The sequence below is a fragment of the Microtus ochrogaster genome, chromosome 7 (genome assembly GCF_000317375.1).
Source record: "Microtus ochrogaster isolate Prairie Vole_2 chromosome 7, MicOch1.0, whole genome shotgun sequence".
Taxonomy (NCBI): domain Eukaryota; kingdom Metazoa; phylum Chordata; class Mammalia; order Rodentia; family Cricetidae; genus Microtus; species Microtus ochrogaster.
Window position 1 is genome coordinate 36200493 of NC_022014.1, and position 23974 is coordinate 36224466.

At 35.8% G+C, this 23974-nt stretch overlaps 1 protein-coding gene across 1 annotated transcript in view; it reads left to right on the forward strand.

Moving 5' to 3' along the window:
* The window catches only part of Ncor1 (nuclear receptor corepressor 1), a 159604-nt gene that overhangs the window by 50257 nt on the left and 85373 nt on the right, over nucleotides 1-23974 (forward strand). The window contains exons 6-13 of the mRNA XM_013347052.2: nucleotides 3304-3417; nucleotides 8973-9029; nucleotides 9559-9611; nucleotides 11915-11981; nucleotides 14740-14912; nucleotides 18152-18242; nucleotides 21795-21973; nucleotides 22733-22787. Coding sequence (XP_013202506.1) covers nucleotides 3304-3417; nucleotides 8973-9029; nucleotides 9559-9611; nucleotides 11915-11981; nucleotides 14740-14912; nucleotides 18152-18242; nucleotides 21795-21973; nucleotides 22733-22787 — 789 coding nt within the window. The remainder of the gene's footprint in view (nucleotides 1-3303; nucleotides 3418-8972; nucleotides 9030-9558; nucleotides 9612-11914; nucleotides 11982-14739; nucleotides 14913-18151; nucleotides 18243-21794; nucleotides 21974-22732; nucleotides 22788-23974) is intronic.

Consider the following 23974-nt stretch of genomic DNA (forward strand, 5'->3'; position numbering starts at 1 on the left):
CTGGAACTAGCTCTGTAGACCAGGCTGGTCTCGAACTCACAGAGATCCGCCTGCCTCTGCCTCCCGAGTGCTGGGATTAAAGGCTTGCGCCACCACTGCCCGGCTAGAATAATGTCTTTTATTACTGATTTTGTTCTAAGTTTTTGTAGAAATTCTTTATCAGGTTGAGAAATCCTGTATTTTCCTGACATGTAAAGATATTCCTTTCTCTTTTCATTTAGACAGAATCCTTCTTGGTAGCCCTGACTGGCCTGAAACTCCTGGTACTTTGTCTCAGCCTCCTGAATATTGGGATTTTAGGTGTGAGCTATTATGCCCGTCTGCGGATATTTTAATAATAAAGCAATGTTGAGTTTTATTTACAAAGAAGTGCTTGTTTTACATTTGTTTGCTAGTCGTGTAGTTGTCTCTTTCTACTCTCTAAGCGAGCCCTGTTTTAATGTTTTAAATCACCTGTGCATCTCTAGGTTTAGATTTATTTGTTTGTTTTTCAAGACAGGGTCTCACTATATACTCCAGTAACTCACTCTGTGGACCAGGCTGACCTCAAACTTGCAGAGATCCACTTGCTTTTGCCCCCCGCCTCCCGAGTGCTGGGGTTAAAGGTGTGTCTAGTGCCTTATTTTATTCTTTTCATAAATTGCTACTGTTTATTTGGGGATTTAAATTTATGAAAGAGATCAGGTTATAATTTTTTTTATAATTTTTGTTATTTTTGAGACAAGGTCATATGTAACCCAAACTGGCTTTGAACTCCCATGCATTAGACTGTCTTGGAACCCCGTGTAATTCTTCTGCCTATGAATTTCTTGAGTGGTGGAATTAGAGGGGTGAACCATTGCAACTAACTAGTTTATACTGTTCTTTTCTTTAAAAAGTATTACTTGTGCTCTTGAGTAATGGTGCACACCTTTAATCCCAGCACTTGGAAGGCACAGTCAGACCTTTATGAGTTTGCTGCCACCTGGTTTTCAGAGTGAGTTCTAGAACAGCTAAGGCTACACAGAGAAACCCTGTCTCAAAAAACAAAATTAAATAAGATATGTGTACATGTTCTGTTCAGAAGTATGTCCGTGTACATGCTCAGTGGGCATGAAGGTCACTGGACAGCTTGGTTGACTTGCTTCTCTACTTCCTCCTTTACTGGGTTTAATGTATAGCATTCAGGTCGTTATATAACGTATAGCATTCAGGCAAGTTCCTTTACTTGCTGCACGATCTTGCCAGCCTCTACCATTTCTTTCTTACCTGTCCTTGGTAAGATTTGAACATGTATCATTTCTAAACTGAGATGGTTAAATATTGTAATTATTTTGTTCTTGAGTGTTGGCAGAACTTAAACATTTGTTAAATTAGGTTGAGCTAATGGAAAGATTTGTGTGTGTGTGTGTGTGTGTGTGTGTGTGTGTGTATCTGAAGATTTTTTTTCTACTGGTGATTGAAGCTTTTTTAAAAAAGATCAATTATAGTTTGTCTAGGAGTAAGTTCATTTTGGAGGGTGTAAGTGAATTCTCTATAATAAATTTCTATTTGTTTCTTTTTTGGGGGTGGTTTATTCCAAGTCATTTGATTTGATTCTCCATTCTGCTCCCAATTCCCAAAACCCCTTCTCTTTCCTTTCATATGCTGGGCCTCATACATGGTAATGCTGAGAGTATCACTTCTTTGAGCAGTTTCTTCTTCAGTCTGTTATTGTTTTATGTTTATCTTTGCATGTGTGTGTGTTTGTGAATGCCAAATGGTAGGATTGTGTATATCTAGAGGCCAGAAGACAACCTCAGTGTACATGATGGACTCTGTATGCACATGGAGGTCAGATGACAGCCTTAGGTGTACATGATGGACTGTGTACTTAGCCTGTGTGTTCAGGTGGGTTAGAGGACAGCCTCAACTGTGGTTCTTCAGGTGTTGTCAACTTTAGTATGGGGACAGTGTCTCGCACTGGCCTGGAGCATTATTAGGCTAGGCTGGCTGGCCATATGAGCCCCTGCCTGTGTTTGCTTTCTCAGCATTGGGATTAAAAGTGTTAAAATTGTGTGCTATTAGCTACTTTTCCATTGGTCTGGTGATCAATGAACTCTGGGCCTCTGTGCATGCTAGTCAAATACTTTGCCAACTGAACTATCATCCTAGCCCACATTTCTTTCTGGGTTTCTTCACTTCTCCCCACCTTGTTCTGTACATCTCCAGTCCTTGTAGGGAAGATTTTTCTTTTCAGCTGGGTGTGGTCTTACTTATAGTACCTTACTGTTGGTCTTGTTAGTACAGATCATTTTTTTCTCTCCCCTTATTCTAGACTTTATCATTACTTAATAATCAATGTGGATATTTGCTTTGCTTTTACTAGGTTTCAGGTGCTGAAAAAGGAAATAAAAGCAAATTCCTGTTTATAGTAATAGGCAATATTTACTGAGCATTTAGAGTTGTATATGCTGAGTACAGGTCATTTAATTCTTGCTTAAAAACTGCAGGTTAAATAGTGTTGTTATCCCTATTTCATGTAGGAGTGACCTAGATACTTAAGTATCCAGGAAAAATTATTATGATCATGCCTTCAGGTTCAAACCTAGACAGACTGACTAACACAGCCTAATAGATAGCTTTTTGCTTTGTAGTTCATATGCCAGTTGTTCAGTGTCTCTTGACAAGAGCAATATTACATAGATAGAAAGTTTGGGTTTGGGCTGGAGAGATGGCTCAGAGGTTAAGAGCACTGACTGCTCTTCCAGAGGTCCTGAGTTCAATTCCCAGCAACCACATGGTGGCTCATAGCCATCTATAATGAGATCTGGTGCCCTCTTCTGGCATGCAGGCATACATGGAAGGAGTGTTATATATATAATAAATAAATCTTTAAAAAAAAAAAGAAAGTTTGGGTTTGTACATGATACTGTTATTAGCTAGGAATTAGTCCTTTTACCCTTTCCTACCATACTGTTGACAACAAACCTTTACAAATACCATGTATCTGTAACATGTAACTTTTCTCAATGTTTTCAAAGGCTATTGTGATACAGTTATAGTAAGTACTTTCCTTAAACTTAGTTTCTCCTTAATCAGAATTGAAATAGTCAAAGTTTTTTCTTTTTTTTTATGTCTGTTTGTCTATCTTAGCATGGTTTATGATACTTAAGTATTAAAATGCATCTGGTTATTTTGCCTTGAGCTCTTGGATTCTTGAGACTCTTGTAGAGAAATAGTCACCCTATAGAAACAACAAGAAGTGCACAGTGGCATGTGTTATCCTGGCTACTGATGAGTGATCTGCAGCAGATGTCTGACAGTTCTTTCCGGATTTCTTAGCAACAGCTCGAAGAAGAAGCAGCTAAACCTCCTGAGCCAGAGAAGCCTGTGTCCCCTCCTCCTGTGGAACAGAAACACCGTAGTATTGTCCAAATTATTTATGATGAGAATCGGGTAAGTGTTTATTCTTTTCGACAACATATGCTTTAAACCTATTTGACTCTGGATTTTCCAGTTCTGACTATATTCTATTGTAATTACATTAAAACATGAGTTCTGTTTTACATTATATTTTGTTTAATTGTTAATTCACTGATTAGAATTTTATCAGCTGATTCTGCTATCATAAACATACTGATAGGTATGCGAAACAGCTCTTTATTTTTTGAGACAGGAAGTTACAGTGCATTCTGGATAGCACGGAACTCTGTACTTAGCTATGTAGACTGGGCTAACCTCTTAAGTTGAAGCAACCCTTCTGCCTTTGTCTCCTAAGTGTTATGTGTCATCATGCTTGCTTGCAAGTTTGTTTTGTTTTGTTTCAAAGCAGGATATCCCTATGTAGCCCTTGCTAGCTGGGCTGTTACACAGAGAAACCCTGTCTCAGAAAACAAACAAACAAACACACCAAAAAAAGCAAAAACAAAAAAGTTCTGTGTGGACTTTGACCTTTAGGTGGGGTTTCTTTTTTATTTTTATTAAAACTTTTTTTTTGTTTCATTCTCTTAGTTGGCAAATTTCCATCACTTAGGAAATTCAAGAAATAGTTCTGTGAGTTGTGTTTGTATTGACAGTGTTGGCTTTTGACCATTTCTTGGCTCTGTAACTTGCAGTTAAAGGGCAGCTTATTTTACTTCAATATAAAGGAAATGTTACCTCAGAGAAGCTTAACAATTGACTTCTAGAAGACTTGATTTCAGAATATATAATAGAGCCTAATTATTAGTAAGATTTAATAACTAAGGGTAATCATAAAGGCAAAGATCAGGATTGCTGTTTGAATTTATTTGCTTTGTACTGAGTTGATTTATCAGTTGGTATGTTTTATACAGATAGCCAGATCTGAGAGGGATATTGGTCATAAGAAAAGCAACTAATAGCTCGGGATGTGCAGAGGTGGAGTACCTCCCTAGCATGCACAGGACCCTAGTTAGCTTATGTATCACAATAGAAAACTTAAAGAGAGGGAGGCAAGCCTAGCAATATTTATAAAGGCAGGAAAATTAGGGAGTGTACCTGAAGAACTAATTCTAAATAAGAGTCAGGAGTACATGATGGTAATAGATTGAATCTATAAAAAGTGTCAAAAGTGGAAGAGTATTTAAAAAAAAATAAGGCATTCTGTGGTGTTAGGGTAGTAAAATAGTATATTGGTATTCTGAGCCTTTTGTATGAATAATATGTTCTAAAGTAAATAATAATTATGAAATTCTATCCACATGAAAAAAGTAGGGGCTAGGGCGATGCTTCATTCTGTAAAGTACGTGCTGTTCAAGCTTGAGGATATGAGCTCAGTTTCCTAACATTCATATAAAAAGCTGAGTTTGCCTTGCCTGTGATCATAACCTTGGGGAATTAGAGACAAGAGGATCCCTTGGTCTTGCATGCCAGCCAGCCTAGCCAAAGTAGTGAGTTCTGGGTTCAATGAGACACTGTGTTGTCCCTCCCATCACCATACCACCCTCAAAAAAAAGTGCGATAAGGAACTGAAGAGGGTACAGTGTATCAGCTTCTGGTCTCTACACGCACCACACACACTACAAAGAAAAACAGGTGTGGTGGTTTGAAAGAAAATGGCCCCCAAAGGGAGTGGCATTATTAGGAAATGTGGCTTTGTTGGAGTAGATATGACCTTGTTGGAAGAAGTGTGTCATTGTGGGAGTGGACTTTGAGGTTTCCTATGCTCAAGTTATTCCAGGGAGACATACTACTTCCTGTTGCCTGCAAGATGTAGGACTTCAGCTACTACTCCAGCACCATGTCTGCCTGCCTACTATCATGTTCCACCATGACGGTAATAGATTGAACCTCTGAACTATAAGCAAGCCACTCCAACTAAATGTTATAAAAGAGTTGCTGTGGTCATGGTGTCTCTTCACAGCAATAGAAACTCCAATCAAAACAAGAGGGAAGCTAAAAAATAATTTTAATTCCATTATTAAATAAACATATAAAAATAATCTTGAACTCATATATCTGTACATGGGTAGATAACTGAGAATCATATATAAAGTATGCTTCTGTGTGATAAATGTCACATGCTGGTAAAAATATAGGCAATTAATATTTAATTGTCTAAGCTTAGAATGAGTACAGTTTACTGACTGGCCAGAATAGTAAATCTAATGAAATTGGAAGATAGTAAGATAAAAAAAAAAAAATAAGTTCCACCTTATGTCATACCTAGCGGAAGAGTGTAGGTCAGAATAGACAAGTATGCCCTTCGTTTGAGAGGTTCTATGCTATATCTTTAGGGGTTTTGTTTTTTGTTTTTTTTTGGCAGGGATTTCTTTGTGTAACAGTTCTAGCTTTCCTTGAACTCACTTTATAGACCAGTCTGGCTTTGAACTCAGAGATCTGCCTCCCTCTGCCTTCCAAGAGCTGGGATTAAAGGCACATTCCACCATGCCTGGCAAATCTTCTGGTTTTTAAGAAATACCCTTCAGAGCCACAAAATACTTTAATAAGCTGGTGACCTTTATGGTCAATTTGGAACTTCTATGATAATGTAAGAGATTAGAATTAATAGACAGTGGGATTTTTTATATCTAAAATTTTAGTATTAGTTCATTTTAAAATAAAATGGATTCAGTGATACTTATTGATTACTTTTTTAAATAAACTGTTATACAAGTTAAACAATTACAAATTAATGAATGTTGTGATTCCCTAATGGGGCATGAAGACTGAAAAATATTAAGATCTGATAGAGAACTTAATTTGTGTTTAATTATATACATGTCTTCATTAGGTAGTTAAATTTCTTAATGCCCATCATCAAGACTTGAAAATTCATTTTAGACCTTTTCTGTTTTGATCATTTCATTTTGGTTTCTTGTTCCTTCCACAAAGCAAAGAATAGCCAAACTTGATGTCTCAGTATGAGTCATGGCTTCTCACAGTGAAAAGTGTTTTTCATGGATGAAAAATGTTCTTGCCAGGTGGTGGTGGCTCATGCCTTTAATCCCAACACTCGGGAGGCAGAGGCAGGCGGATCTCTGTGAGTTCGAGACCAGCCTGGTCTACAAGAGCTAGTTCCAGAACAGGTAGGGCGATTACACAGAGAAACCCTGTCTCCAGAAACAAAACAAATAAACAAACAAACAAAAAAAGAAAGAAAGAAAAATGTTTTTAACTCACTCTTAGTAAATTGTCAAGCCATGTTTTCTTAGTAAACCTTTCTACTAGGTGTTTTTGCTGTTGTTGTTGTTGTTGTTTTGAGTTGTTCTTGTGTAGCTCTAAAATAGGGGCTTCTAGAGGGAATCTGAGGGAATCTCCTCTCTGGGCATCTCTGCCAGCTCTGCGCTTCTCAACATGCTGCCTTTTGTAAGACTTTCACTGCTTCTGTGACCTATTAAAGTGAGTAACCCTATCTGTCCTGATGCCACTGGCCAGAAGACATGAGATAATGACAGGAGCACTTTTTTTCCCCCCAGTTATTCCTGTATAGTGGCAGTCTAATTACTCTGGGAATTATGCTCAGTGTGGCCGAAGTAATTGGAACCATTATTACATATAAAAAGTCTCTATTTACAAAGTTGGTGGGAAGAAGAAAACTGCCTAAAAGGAGACCATTAAAGCTGGCTTTATGAGAGAAAAGCTGCCTTGGTTCATATTTAAACTCAGACTTAAGTTTGTTTTCTCTCTAAACTATTCTCCTAAATTATGTTTTTTTTTTTTTTTTTAAAACAGTTTGAGTTGCTTTATCTCTGCTCAGTTATATGTTCCCAAAGTATTTGTAGGTGCTCCTATGTCAGTAAAAATAAAAGAGACAATGGTTGTTAGTATGTAATGGAGAAGATTGTGGAAGTAGTTTATATTTTGGCTGGCTCATTTGCCACAGCATATGGCACAGAAGAAAGGAAAAGTGTATTACTCTGGGTGCCAACATCCTCCTGTCATGTTATTTTCCTGGAAATTGGGTGTTTCCCTCCCTTAGTTACACCATGTATGTTTAAAGAGTCTCTAAAGAGAATACATCCTTCTCTCCTTTTGCTGAAGTTTTCTGTGCACATGACTGCTGTATCTCATTCCTACAGTTTTTTTTTGTTTTTTACTTTGTAACCCATCCTTCATACCTGTTTTCTATTATACAATTCTCCAAACAAAACCTTATTTCTTACTTTCTACAGAGTAGCCCAAACTTTATACTTGTTAAAATATATTATTTATTCTATGTGGTTACACATACATATGGATGTACTGGGCTGAGGGTAACTGTGGAATCAGTTCTCTCCTTGCATGTATTGGGGACAAATCTCATCTTTTGGCTTGTTCAGCAAATGCTTTTACCCACTGAGCCACTTCTCTGGCCCTGTCTGAGCCTAATCAGCAAACTCCCTTCTTGGTAGTATTCTACCAGAGGGAGGCTTCCTGTGATCTATTAAGTGTCTTTTAGTACCTTTCCTCCCAGGTTATTTTGTTTGTCTAGTGTTTATCTGTCTTATATGTGGAGTACACTTATTCTCTAATATCCATGAGCCTTTCAAACCAATCTTTCTATACTGAAATTGCCTTTCTCCTCCTCCCCCATTGTTTTCTTAGTGTCTAGAAAGTGCTTGGCACATAGAACACATTCATTCTATGTTTGAAGAATTACTTACTTACATATCTAGACTTAGACTAAAAATTATATGAAAACGTAAGGTGTAGTATGATGCAAGGAATTGAACCCAGGGCCTAAGGCTATGTAAGTATTTTTAATAACTGAACTACATACCCAGCCAGTGGGAGGGTTTTATATTAAAAAAAATTTCAGCCATATCCTTCAAAGGCTAAAAGCTTTACATTTATGTATTTATTTCATGTGAGTATTTGTGTCAGTGCATGTGTAACACTTGGGGAGGACAGAGAATAACTTGATGAGTCAGTCCTCTCTTTGACCATGTGGGTTCAGGGTGGGACTCAGGTTGTCAGGCTTGATGGCAAGCACCTTAGCTAGCCACAAGCTGCCTTGCTGCTCCAGTTAATTTGGTCTTGGCAAGGAAGATCCTGTTATAGGATATTTTTGTTTTGATTATTCTACTTTTGAAAATGGCACGTTAAATATATGATTAAACTTTTATTTTACTACAAATAATGCTTGGAATAAAACTAGGTATTTTTCTATTCAGTTATTACGTAGGTTTCTTGGAACTAGAAAATAAGCTTATTATATGCTTCTTTTGGTACTTTATGCTTTTAAATATTTACTAACAGCAACATAGCAACATTTGATATACTTTGGTATATTTCCAATTTGAATTTTATTTCTCCTATAGTCCCAATATTTTATTAGCTTCCTAATTGTTTGTGTTACTCTCACTACAGATATTAGATTTTGACTAGAGATTTGATTAAATTTAGTGAGAGAAACTTATGAAAATTGAAATTAAAGGATGCCAGCACCATGTCTAGCATGCTTATTCAGTTGCAGACTAGTCTTAGATAAGTATTTTCAAATAGGCAATTATATTTCTTTGGGTTAATATAATTTTTAATTATCAATACAATAATGTTTTTCTTCATAGAAAAAAGCAGAAGAAGCTCATAAAATTTTTGAAGGTCTTGGCCCAAAAGTTGAACTGGTAAGAAATTTCTGTTTTAATTTCTAATGTCATTATTGTGTTTTTAATTTTTTTTTTGGCTAAAATGGACTATCCATTTATTTTTGGATAAAAATTATATAGCCTGGCAGAAAGTTTGTTATAATCCTAAGATAATTGTGAGTAAACTTAGTTACTTTTACCTTAGCATTATCCTAGCATGTTTTGCCTGAACAGCCATTTCATGCCATCAGGTAGTAGGAGGAAGAAGTAATTAAAGAAAATAGAGAGAGCTTATCGAACATATTGTTAGGATAAGGATAGTGTGTAATTTCTTTTTGCCTTTGAAATTAAAAGTATGATGAGGCTTACTTATAAAATACAGTAGGTTTACATATTTCCTTAGTGGAGTAGGAAAGAAAAAGGAGATGGGGTTACAGGGAAACCTGACATCTGCAGGTTTAGGTAGGATATTGCGGTATAGCCCATTTAGGTAGTCTCACAATAAAATATTATTTTGTTACTATAAGAAAGTGTAACACTTTACACATGAATGTCATTTATTTTATAGCCACTTTATAACCAGCCATCAGATACCAAGGTGTACCATGAGAACATCAAGACGTAAGTATTTACCATCTTTGGAGTTCAATTTAAGAACACATATTCTATAAAGAAATCATTTTTGTTATCTGCGGACATTATTATAATAGTGTAGGTGTGTTTTAGATTTGTGTAATTTGCTGTTGTTTTACTATATGTTATCTTCCTCTGGCTTTTTGGGGGTTGGGGTAACAGATTTGAGTTTCCGAGGCCAAAAAATAAAATAAATTATTGCATAAACTAGCTGGTTTTATAATCTGCTAGTATAAAAAAAAGGTGGATACTTAACATTGAAATGGCTTACCTTGAGGCTTGAATTCTTTGCCTCCTGTTTTGTGTTTTTTTCAGTGGAGTACCTGCAAGGCGCATGATGAAGTAAGATAATGAAGCTTTTTCATTTAAGACTAGTGATGACACCGTCCCCCACCAAGCCACATCTGCCATTGCAAAGTAGAAGTGCCACGGATCATTTTATCATTATTCAAAACCCTATTCTAGGGAAATCCCTTCCATGACTCTTGCTAATGACGGTATTTGTAGACCCTTCTGCCATTTAATGTCCTGGTGCCTTGGAAGGCTCAGTCCCCTCATGTGGGTGAGGAGGCTGTTCCAGAATGTAGTTTGCTTTGCCTTGCTCATCCTACTACCAGGCCTTTATGGATGCAGATCTTGGAATAAGAAAATAAGTGAAAAGTAAACTTAATTTCTTGATCTGATTGAAGTAAGAGAAGCTAGATAGGTTTTTTTTAATTGTTGTTAATTATCATACTTTTAGAGCATTTTAGGTGAATTATTATTAAGTTGGTAAAAAAAAATGTGATATTTCTATTTATATGCATTTAAAAGTGTATCCAGAACATTATAATTATTTACTATTATAGTTGCAAATGAGCACATTATTATTTATATTTTTCTTTTAATATCTGAGAGTGTACAGTAATTGACTACTTTGCAGGACTGGTGGCAAATATGTTTGCATGGTAGTGTGCATGACAACTATTACAATTGGAGTAATTTTAACTTCTGTTAAGTAATGGTTCATAATAAAGTCATCTATTTAAGAATTTTTTTGTGAGATATTGCCATGGTCTTGAGAACCTTTAGGAGATTAGGCTAAACTCATACTACTGAGCTGTTTAAATGTTTTTAAAAGGAGGATAACAGTTAAAATGTAGTTGGCTACATTTAGTGACTTCCCCACAAAACTTCAGTTTGTCTTTTGTCTTCTCTCCTTCAATGTAAGCTGGAAAGCTGCACTGTTTTTTATTTATTTTATGTTATTTACATTGCCTATGTTAGACTGTGTTGAGATGAGTACTGACTAGCTGACTTCACTTAAATTCTTAGTAGACATTTAACGTTTATTTACTGCTTGATATTTATTTTTGAGTAGCATATAATTGCAACCACAGTAAATTGATACATAGCAATGGTCCCACTGTATGTTACTTTTGAAGTTCTCAGATACACACATCTGCGTAAATCATTCAGTAGCTATTCTTTCACTACTAACATTTGCTTTGTATGAAATAGCAAATGTGATTTTTAATAATTCTTTTCATCTCTTGACTGCTTTGTCATTAATCTAGCTACTGATTGTCTATGATTATTTGAGTGGAGCCAGTGTCATTGTTATTCTTGAGTGACACATAATCCAAAAATTTATTTCTATTTTCATTGGCTTTGTATTTGTGTCTGAATAATCAGCATGGAGTTATTTCTGTAAATAGGTGGGATATAAATATTTATATATTTGAACTTGCATGACATTGTTTTAAAAGGTTACAGTGCTTCCACGTTAAAAAGTGACACTGTTATTAAGACATGTGAGAAATGTTCCGTCTTGTCAGATTGCCCTTTGTTGCTCCTAGACTATTGTGTCATGTCTGTGGGAGAGATGTTCTGTTCTGAGCAGCAGTCTCATCTTTCTAAATGTGCTGGTGTATATTCTCCTAGGAGGGAAGTACCTGCAAAAGGTTTCTTTCTCTTTTATTTCCCTTATCAAAGTATACGAAGATGTTTGTATCATCAGAATTTTTAAGAATTAGTTATCCCTTAATTATAATTTGAAAATAATATATGTCTCAAAATTAGTTGCATGAATTAAAAGATAACTGTATTATCTTGTTATAGAATGGCAGGAATTTTAGACCTAATTGCAAAAATTATGCAGTTTTATTTTGCAGGGTGAAAAAGCTTAAGATTAACTCTGATTGCACCATAAGTTCTTAAGTGGGTTGCCTGTCTCCAATGTCTGCAGAAAGTGAACACAGCTTAAGTTGTGCTTTTTCTTAATGTTCTGCAACCATATTTTTCTCTTCTAGAAACCAGGTGATGAGGAAAAAACTCATTTTATTTTTTAAAAGAAGAAATCATGCAAGAAAACAAAGGGTGAGGTCCTATCCTTGTTAACTGAAATTTGTACAGCTTTCCCATTCATGTCATTTAGGCTTTCACTTTCCCATTAATAATTGATCCTCGATTATATTGAGAACAAATGCTGATTTAGAGAGTAACTGTATGTGTGACTTAAATATGAGTCTAATCCTAGTAACATTGTAATACCACATTTAACATCATTATCAAATTAATTTCATTAGTCATTTATGTAATATTTTTATTCATCAAAATGGTGAGTAGTCAAAAAAAGGGGGCTAATACGTAGAACATCTGCTTTCAGTCTGTTAGGACTCAAACACATATTGGTAAGTTATGGTCATACTGATGAGACATTGCTCTCTGTCCTTAGGAAAAACTAACTGGTCAGTGTCTTCAGATTGAAATAGTTTCTCATTTAATTATACAGTTTGCTGTCTAAAAGTTTTATGGTTATAATCATAAAAATTAAATTTCAAAGAATATCTTTATTTTTGTAATATGTTCATACCAATTTTACAGATACAATTTAAATTCAGATTTTAATAAAATGAAATTCTTTGAACCTGTTTTTGAAATGAACTTTACAGTATATTTAATGACCTGACAGCTTAACAAATTGTAAAGCTCAATTTATTTGCTGTAACACTTTTGTAATTTGTATTTGCCAGTGTTATCCTTTATATACTATCTTAAATAACTGGTATTGAATGTTTTTCTTCCCAAAAACCTATAAATATTAAGTGAGAAACCAGCTTTTTTGTTCAGTCATTTTATTGTAATTCTAGTACTTGCTAAATTAGTCCTATGGTTATGTAATCACTGGAGCATAAACTTTTTCATGCTTTGGAAGAATTGTACTTTATGTGTTTACTGATTTGTGTATGTTCCACATACACAAATTATTATTATTATAATTATTATTCCAGAAAAGCAAGTAAGATTGCCATACTGTTTGACTCATAGGAAGCAGATATGTCAGCAGGCAGGTTCAGTATTGTGATTATAATGTGATCTCATACATAAAGCAAGAGTGTAAAGTCAGATGCCTAAAGTAGATGTGATTCAGGTAGGGCCACTAATCAGGAAAGCCAATATTCTGCAAACTTATATAAGCAGAGGGAAGAGATTCAGCAAAATAGCTAATGGGACAGGTTCAGAACTCTTGAGTATAGAGTGAGTGAGCTGGGAAGGGTGGGGGTGATAAAGGACACTGGGATTCAGCGACACAGTGTTCAGAGGCCATCTATAAGACTTTGTATGAAATTCAGAGGGCACTTCTTTTTAAGTTTTTAAACTGAGGTGGTATAAAGTTCAGGTTTGTATTTTAAGAATTTACATCTGGGGTTGCAAATGTAACTTAGTGGTAGAGTGCTTGCTTAACAAGAATTGAAGCCCTGGATTGGATCCCTGGCACCAAATAAACTTTTGGTATCACATGCCTGTAATTCCCACTTGAGAGGTTGAAGCAGGGAGATCAGAAGTTCAAATCATGCTCTGTTACAAAGTGGATTTGAGACCATCCTGAGATAAGGGAAAGCCTATATCAAACAACAGCAAAAGAATTTGCATCTGGCTGCAACACTGGGAATTCATGGGAAGATCTGAACACTTACCTAGCATGGGCCAGGTCCTGGCTTCCATCTTCTCTGCTTTGGAAAGTAACAGAAATTGTGTGGCTCACATTTACTAGATGATTGCTTCACTCTGGATGATGACAGTGTTGACTTACTTTACTTATGGTGTTGGGACTAGAAAGAGAAAATATGTGAAGTGCACAAAAGGCACATGGGTGTTGGAAGGAATGATGAGGGAATGGCGTGAGGAAATAGTCTTCTGTCCGGTCACTCTTAGGTGACTAAAGTTAGCGGTGTTCCTAAGGTCCTTCTCACTTTCCTCTTTCCGGGTATCAGATATTTACATAGTTCTATGCCCATAATGGAAAATGGAATTGTAATTCTCTTGCTTAGCCAAAAGCACTAATTCTTGATTTCATGTTTCTTAACCAGATTTCTTCTTATGATGATGAATAGTTTTAGCCTTTTATATTCTAGCAGAGAATAGTTATATTAGTAAATAAAATGAAAAAAAAAAAGTGAAAAATCACATCCTCCAATGATAGAGAAGCTGTTAAATGTGCATGTTTTCTCTGACAGTTTAGATAGGTACCAAACAATGCTGAACAGTTGCATTTAAGATTGATTCGAGCAACGGTTCTCAATCTGTGGGTTACAATTCCTTTGGAGGTTTAACAAGCAGACCGTGGGAAAACACAGATATTTACAATACAATTCATAACATTAGCAAAATTATGGTTGTGAAGTAGCAATGAAAATAATTTTATGGTTGGGAATCAATACAACATGAGGAACTGTATTAAAGGTTCACAGCATTAGGAAGGTTGAGAACTACTGGGTTAGATTAGATGCTGAACTATGCTAATGTTTCTAATTTTCCTTTCTTTTTGACAATGAAGGCATGTTATCAGGAAAATCAGAATAGAAGGTTAGCCACTACCAGTGGTTGTCAATGAGCTCGTTAATTTGTATAGTGATAATTAGTGAGAAGTGCAGGGAAAGTACACCTTGTGTTTTCATGTAAGGAAAATGTTCCATTTCTCCTGTCAGACCAAGAACAAATTGTCATTCTTGGCTTTGTCATACAAGCCAAATGTACTTCCATTTTCATCTTAAGAAATGGAATATATTTTAAAGGCTTACCAAATCATAGAGTTCAGTTTAATTGTTATTAATTTGCTACGGGTGTTTAATAGGAACAAAAAATCTGCCAGCGTTATGATCAGCTCATGGAGGCATGGGAGAAAAAAGTGGACAGAATAGAAAATAATCCCCGGAGGAAAGCAAAAGAAAGCAAAACAAGGGAATACTATGAGAAGCAGTTTCCAGAAATTCGAAAACAAAGAGAACAGCAAGAAAGATTTCAACGGTATGTAGTTTGGTGTTTAGTAATTCTAATTTTTCCCTTTTACATCATAAAGAAGTTTTGGATTTTTGAGGCAGGGTTTCTCTGTGCAGTCCTGACTCTTGGCTGGCATCGAACTCAGACATCTGTATCTGCTTTGTAAGTGCTAGATTTAAAAGGTGTGTACCACCGCTGCCTGGTAAGAATTTTTAATGTTGAACTTAAGTTTTTAAAATTACACTTATTTTTTTATGGGGTGCATGTGGGAAGCTCATGTCCCATAGTAACACTGATGTGCAAGTCACAGGGCAAATGGTAGCAGTCAGTTCTTTGCTCCTATCAAATGGGATTGGCCTCAGGTCATCAGATCTGGTGACAAACCCATGAACTATTTTGCTGTCTCTTAGGTAGAATTAAAAACTTCCTTATGAACCAGTTAGGATTATTTTTTAGTGAACTTAATACTATTTTTTTATATTTAATTTTCATGTTAAATCTAAGTAAATATTTCAAAAATTCCTTTCATTCTATTTATTTATTTAGTTAGTTTTGCATGTGAGTGTTTTATCTGCTTGCATGTTTATGTACCACATGCACAACTGGTGCCTGTGGAGGCTAGAATTGGAATCCCTGGAACTAGAGTTATAGACAGCTGAAGCTACCATGTAGGTTTTGGTAATTGACCCGAGCTATCACCGGCCCAAATCTTTAATTCATAAAAGTACTATTTTTTTTTCAAAATGACAGTTAACAAGAACAGAACTGAATGTTCCTTGATAATCATAAACATAATGAAACAGATTGAAATTGATTATTAATCAAAAAATTCTATGGGGCTAATGAGAGAGCTTTGTGGTTAACATATTTGCTATTCTGGCAGAGGACCTAGATTTGGTTACATGGGGTCTGATGCCTTCTTTTGGCATTTATTGTTACCAGTCATGTATGGTACACCAACATACATGTAGTGAGACATGTAAAATGAAAAATGAGATTAAAAAAATCATTGTTTGAAGATAGTTTCTCTGTGTATTCCTGGCTGTCCTGGAACTTGCTCTGTTTACTAGGCTGGCTTCAAATTCAGAGATCCATCTGCCTCTGCCTCCTGAGTGATGGAATTAAAGGCATGTGCCACCCACCACTGCCATACTTAAGATATATAAAAAAGTATGTATATGCATATATCTGAATATATACATATACCTGTATATATATATTATAATAATGTCAAAAATTATCTACTAAACTTTCCCCAAATTGTTTTTATAATATCAAAAATTAATATATACACATATATAAATTATTTAGTGAAATGGAATCTTTTTCTGTAGCTCTGGCTGGCTTGAAACTTGCTGTGGAGATCTGTCTGTCTTCAATCTTCCAGAGATCCATCTGCCTTTATCTCCCAAGTGCTGGGATTAAAGGTGTTCATTACCATGTACCACACTCTTTTTTTTTTTTTAACTTTAAGAGAATAGGTGTGAAACAACATCACTAATTCCCACAAAAGGTACAAATAGGTATTTTGCAAACGTATTAAAAGTTGACTTTCTCTCTTCACTGTTTTTCCTTACATTTTAGAAATGTTCAGTGTATTTTTCCAAGCTTGCTTTTCTATTCTTTAGAATTCAGACAAAAGATAGACATGACATTGCAGGTAGAATTTCTCTGTGTTTTGGCAGCTACTCCCAAATAACCATCTAGAGACTTATAAACTTGGCCGATTGCTCAGGCTTGTTACTAGCTAACTCTTACATTTTAAATTAACCATATTTCTTATCTATCCTCTGCCACGTGACAATACCTTATTTTGGCATGGCACATTCATCCTCTTTCTGTGTTTCCTTTAGACTCCTAAGACTCTCTCTTCCCAGCATTCTCTCTGCCCCCAAAAATCCTGTCTAGCCATTGGCCAATCAGCTATTTATTAACAATTAGAGCAATACATATTTACAGTGTACAAATATTGTTTTACAGCATGACATCAATAAGGTTTTTTTGGTTTTATTTATTTATTTTGGTTTTGTTTTTGTTTTTTCAAGACAGGGTTTCTCTGTGTAATAGGCTGTCCTGAAATTCACTTTGCAGACCGGACTGGCCTCCAACTCACAGAGATCCACCTGCCTCTGCCTCCTGAGTACTAGGATTACAGGTGTGCGCCACCACTACCTGGACAGTAAGTTCTATTTTTAATACAGGTTCCCCATTACTAGTCCCACTACTTTTTTTTTTTTTAGTTTCTATCTGTCTGTCTATCTATCTAGATGTATATCTAGATATATATTTAATTTTTATGTGTATTGGTGTTTGACTTGTATGAGTGTCTGTGTGAAGGTGTCAGATCTCCTGAAACTGAAATTTACAGACAGTTGTGAACTATCATGTGGGTGCTGGGAATTGAACCCAGGTACTCTGGAACAACATCCAGTGTTTTTAACCACTGAGCCATCTCTCCAGCCCAGTGTCACTATTTTAACTTGAGTATTATAACCATTCATTCATTTATTCATTCATTTTTTTATGGTGCTAGTGATCAGCCCTAGGTCTTGATGCATTCAGGGTAAACACTTTTCCAACAGAGCTGTATCCCTAGTCCAACATGTTAACTTAAATCTCAGTATTAATACTTAATTTTTGCTAATTTGGTAGTGACTCATGTATACCATTTGAAAATATTCAGTGAATCTTGGGTAGGTTTTTTGACTCCTATTGGTTTAAAAAAATCCCATCTAATAAAGAAGAGAGTGATTAAGGGAGATACCCAACATCAACTTTGGTGTTCTTTTTGCATCTGCACACATTTGCAGGCACACCTGCATTTTGAACGTGAACCCACACAGATGCACATACAAAAGAAGTCCCATTTTGTATTCTGTATTTGTATAAGACCTGTACATGATCAACACAACATCAGTCAGCATTCCAACAAATGGTAGTAATTGAGACTCTGGGTTACACAAAAACTTAAGCATAAAAACCCACAAGAGGATGTGAATGAGGAGGCAAGAACTGGAGGTGTATACGATGAAGATAAGTTGCTTATGTGTAAAACTGTTAAAGAATGAACACAATATATTTTATTTAAAAAAACTCACTTTGAGCCAGGTAGTGGTGGCGTATGCCCTCAATTCCAGGATTTGGGAAGCATAGGCAGGCATATCTCTGTGCATTTGAGGCTAGCGTGGTCTGCATAGTTCCAATATCAATGATAATTTGTTGCATTTTTATTAAAATTATTATTTGTATTTCCTTTTCATATTTAGAGTTGGTCAGAGGGGAGCTGGTCTTTCAGCCACCATTGCTAGGAGTGAGCATGAGATTTCTGAAATTATTGATGGTCTTTCTGAGCAGGAGGTAAGAAAATTAATTCACGTTAATTCATTAGTTTTTTAAGCATTTCTGCCCTGTAGCCCAGGGGGTAAAGGTTTATCAATATGTAAATGCAGATGGTTAGATAATAATGCTTGAATGATTTCAGAGACTAAGACCAACTACTATTGGGATTTAAGCAATGTGATTAAAATTTTCACAAAGATTGTTTTGTCATCAAGAGACCAGGGAATAAATAGTTAAGGAAATAGTTCTGATGGTCCTAGTGGTGGTGCGCCTTTAATCCCAGCATTTAGGAAACAGACAAGCAGATCTGTGTTAGTTTGAGGCCAGCCTGAACTACAGAGAGAGTTCCAGGATGGCCAAGGCCACAACTACTGTGGGAGGCAGAGCCAGGTGGCCAGCATATTGAATCTTGTTCCAGAGTCCCATGTTCTTTTCTCTTTCTATTGAATCAAGTCTACTTTTCCTAATGTATTTCTACAGCCCACATTAAAAGCTAATGTTTGCTCTAGGCTTTGGGACTCAAATAATAGAGTGTACCATCAAATTACTCAGTCCTATTAAGTTAAATTAATAGTGAGGGAGAGAAAAGTTTCTAATTAGTCTGTACATACTGCCTGTATTCATTTAATTTACATTTTAGAAGCTGTTTGTATTAGTTTTCCTCTAGGGTGTGAAAATAGCCTGTTCTTATAGAGTGTGTATTTGAATTGGTATGTATTTTAAAGTTTTTATTGCATCTATTCACTGTGTGTCATATGTGTATATAATTCTTTATCAGCTCTTGTCACTTGAGCCTTAAGGAGGTAGAAAATCAAATGATGGCGTTCATGAGCTGCCTCAGTACTCAGAACTTGGTACCAATTAAAGTAGACTTGTGCTTGGTGGTGGTTTCATGGCCCTTTTAATCCCATCATTTGGGAGGCAGAGGCAGGTAGGTCTCTGTGAGTTCAAAGCCAGTTTGGTCTACAGCGTGAGTTCCAGGACAGACAGAGTTACACAGAGACCCTGTCTTAAAAAAAAAAAAAAAAAAAAAAAAAAAAGAAAAGAAAAGAATTAGACTTGTGCCAGTGGTTTTATCCTTCTTTCTCATTCCTGATTATTGTTTTCCTTAGGAGAAAATCTGAAGTGACTTTTGAACCTTTGTTGGGAGGATTGTAATATTCAACCACAAAGATATGTCCCACATTATGTAAGGAAGATATTTACATGCATTTTTACACAATGGCCAAGTGTTAGGTCTCAGCACTTTTGTTTTTCTTTTTCTTTCCTTTCACTTTGCTTTTTTTTTTTTTTTTTTTGTCCTTACAATGTTAGTGCACATATTAGCACAATTTCTATCTTGGCCAAGAGAGACATACACTTTTTTTCAATACATTTAGGTTATTGTTGGAAGATGTTTTCTGAAATCTTAAGTATATAATGCATATAGTCTTGCATGCTCTCAATACGAGTGATATACTTAGGAGCTTGAAAAAACAACCATTTGCCGGGCGATGGTGGCGCATGCCTTTAATCCCAGCACTCGGGAGGCAGAGGCAGGCGGATCTCTGTGAGTTCGAGACCAGCCTGGTCTACAGAGCTAGTTCCAGGACAGGCTCCAAAACCACAGAGAAACCCTGTCTCGAAAAACACAACCATTCTATATTGGTTTTAAAATCATTGGAAAATGCATGATTGTTAATTTGAAATTTGTAGGTATAACTTCTATAATGACTAAATCTGTATTAAATTTCTGGCTTGTTTTTCTGTGCATTCCATTTGGGTACATCTGAAAGCATTGCAAGGAAGCTATCGGTTGAAGTGATTTCAAGCTGATGTGTTAGTGCCAAACACTGGTGTTCAAACTGATTGAATATACCCTCTGGAACTAGACAGTTAGCAAGGACTTGACAACTTGGAAATAATTTTGGCAAAAAAAAAGACCCTTAAATATAGAGAAATACTACAGCTTTATGACCAAGTTTTTTTTTTTTTAAAAAAAATTGTGTTTATTTATATCTTAAGGTATTCTTTGCAAAAAAATCATACATATATGATAGATTAAACTGGTTTAGATTAAAATGATAAAAGTGTTAAAACTTTAAATTACATTTTGTTTATTTATTTATTTTTCCCCCAAGACAGGGTTTCTCTGTATAACAGCTCTGAATGTCCTGTAACTTACTCTGTCGAACAGCCTGGCTTCAAACTCACAGAGATCCGCCTGCCTTTGCTTCCCGAGTGCTGGGATTATAGATTTGTGCTACTACTGTCCCAAATTTAAATTTTAATGGGTTACATTAAATTAGCAAAGAGTATTTAATATTATGTGAGTTAAATAGTTTAAGATGAACGACCTTAAGAGCCTAAGACCTTTGTTACCTGTTTTTCTATCTCTAAAATCACGCTATGATTCTTTTTCACATCTACAATGATGATGAAAGGCTGAGGAGATGCTCAGAGGAGAAAGCCCCTTCCTGTGAAGTGTGAGGACCAGAGTCTGTCGATGCCAGCTTGGGTGTGCTGGTCTGCCAATAGTTCCAGTACTTAAAAGGGTGGCTGGCAAGACCAACATGCTTAGGCAAGCTGTGGGTTCACTTAATAGACCCTACCTCCATGAATATGGTAGTGAGCAATGGGGAGAACTCCCAAAGATGCTCCCTGACATCCATGTGAATACAAAGGCTTCAAAAAAAAAAAAAAAAAGAACTAAAATTATGTTGAGACTAGTTTTTAAAAAAGACGATTGTTTTCTGTCTTCTAGATAAAACGATTGCATTGTTTTCAAAATATCAATTGCCTTAAGATTTCCTCAGAATAGTAAAGGATAAGCTGGGTGTGGTAGTTTGTACTTGTACCTCATCTCTGCATTGTGGGCTGTGACAAGAGGATTAGTTCAAATTTGAGGCCAGTCTGAGCTATAGATTCTTGGCCTGGACTCTGCCCCCCCCCCCCCAAGAAAGAAATGACAAAGAAACAAATATTCCAAACAAAACCAACCCAAAGGTCGTAGGGTTTTTTTTTTTTTTTTTTTGGTGAATTTTCTGTGTGTAATTTATATAATTTGGTATAAATGTATTAAAAATAATCATATAGGACTGGAGAGATGGTTCAGCAGTTAAGAGCACTGACTGCTCTTCCAGAGTGCTTGGGTTCAATTCCCAGCACCCACATGGCGTCTTACAACTATCTGTAACTCCCAGATCTTTTACCCTCACACAAACATAAATGCAGGCAGATAAAATAAAACTTATAAAAAAAGCAATAATCATGTAACATGCTATGATATATGGCATTATTGTCATTAAATTACTGATACTTTTTTAAAATTTTGTTTTGGGTCTTTCGGTTTTTGAGACAGGGTTTTTCTGTGTAGCTCTAGCTGTTCTGAAACTTGCTTTGTAGATCAGGCTGGCCTCCAACTCACAAAGATCCGCCTGCCACTGCCTCCCAAGTGCTGGAATTAAAGGCGTGCGCCACCACTGCCTGGCCTGATACTTTTTTTTTTTTTTAAAAACTCTTAAAGTCTATAGCCCTTTAAAATTTCTAGTTTAAATATTATTCTAACTAAATTGCATTTATTTCTTGCAGAATAATGAGAAACAAATGCGGCAGCTTTCTGTGATTCCACCTATGATGTTTGATGCAGAACAAAGAAGGGTCAAGTTCATCAATATGAATGGACTTATGGAGGATCCGATGAAAGTTTATAAAGATAGACAGTTTATGAATGTTTGGACTGACCATGAAAAGGAGATCTTTAAGGACAAGTAATTTAATGGTTAAATTATTCTCTAATAGACATTCATATACATTGGTAAAAGTATTTTGCATTACTTGAGAGTGAAATATTTCCACAAAACTTCTATCCTAATTTGACATTGAAAAAGATAGTGTGAGAAATAGAGAAATTCATCTTCCTGTAAGTTTGTAGGTGGGATAATGGTTGACAGATAAGAAATGGGGATGTGAGCCTTAATCCCAGCATTGGGGAGGCAGAGAAAGACAGATCTCTGTGAGTTCTGCAGTTCAGGACAGCCAGGGCTACACAGAGAAACACTGTCTCAGGGGAAAAAAAGAAAAAAATTTAGAAACAACAGGGTGTTGTGGTATAAGCCTTTCACCCTCCACACTCCTGAGGCAAAGACTGGTACGTCTCCGAGTTCAAGGCCAGCCTGATCTAAATAGCTCTCCTTCCCCTAAGTGCCGGTAGCTTTTCAACTGGGATTGTGGTCTCAAGAGCCTTGTCCTTTCCATACTGGAACGTGGGAAGACTCTATGGCACGGGTTTTGTACAGCTAAATTTTACTTTGAGTTTACAAATGCAATGGTGATGTCATATCCAGAAGACAGCACTCCTTCCCATCTTTCAGCTCTTATACTTTGTTCTGCCCTCTTTTTTTTTCTTCCCTGTTTTCTGAGTTTTTCGGAGAAATCCATGATGTTATAGAAATCCATGATGTTATAGAAATCCTCTTTAGGGTGTTGAGTGATGTATTCTTAGTACTTTTTTTATTGTTTAAACTCAGGTTTATCCAGCATCCAAAAAATTTTGGACTAATTGCATCCTACTTGGAAAGGAAGGTAAGAAAAACTTAGACTGAGATGTTTTTAGGCTTGTGATATTGCGTGTGTCTGTGTGTGTATTCTAACAAGCAGGAGTAGTTAAATAGAATTGACTTCACAAAGGATTATGATAGGTAAAAAGATTCTGGTGATTTATTATAATACCATAAAATATGTATAAAATGATAATTATAATTGCATTATAACCTCAAGCACAGGGGCTAGAGATGGTTCAGTGGCTAAGAGTGTTTACTGCACTTACAGATAACCTGAATTTGGTTCCTAGCACCCACATAAGATAGCTTACAACCAATTGTAGCTCCAGTTCAGGGTGATCTAACACCTCTGGCTTACACATACCTACACATGTGCACATACACATAATTAGAAATAAATACTGCTGGGTGTAGTAGTACCTGTGTTTAATCCCAGCATTGAAGAAACAGAAGGCCAGCCTGGTATACATAATGTGTTCTAGGCTCTCCAGAGCTGCATACAAGTCTTAAAAAATTGAGCCAAGTGGTGGTGGCACAAGCCTTTAATCCCAGCACTAGGGAGACAGAGGCAGGAGAATTTTTGTGAGTTCAGCTTGGTTTACAAAAGCTAGTTCCAAGACAGACACCAAAGCTACACAGAGAAATCCTGTCTTGAAAAACCATAAAAAAAGAAAAAGTCTTAAATTATGTAAGTAAATGGAATCCTTAGCATAAAACCAAAAGCAGTTTTCATCATTTATCAAAACTGATCTGATCTTCTGTTCCCCAAATAATTATTAATTTTGGTAATTTTTAAAAGTTTATTAGCTCTCTGGTTTAAATATCAGACCTGATTTCCTTTTGCATTTTTTTTAACTTTTTATTTTTGTAGTCAAGTAACTTTAATGTTTTTGATTAAAACATTAGAAGAGACAGTGATTATTTACTTGTATAGGAGAAGGAGAATGTATTACTAGTTAACAAAAATATGTTGAATGTGTCTGATAGAGCTTTGTGTCTTTTTAGCATAGTTTGGATCAAGGCAACTTTAGATGTCTTGTATGATAGTTTACTTGTTGTTTGTCTAGCCTAAATATACTTAAGGCCATATGTTTTTGTCTTTAATTCATGATCTTGTTACACTAGAAAATTTTCTTGAAAATATTTTATTTACATTTCAACATGAAATAAAATATATAAAAATTAAGTAAAATATTTTTCATTATAGAA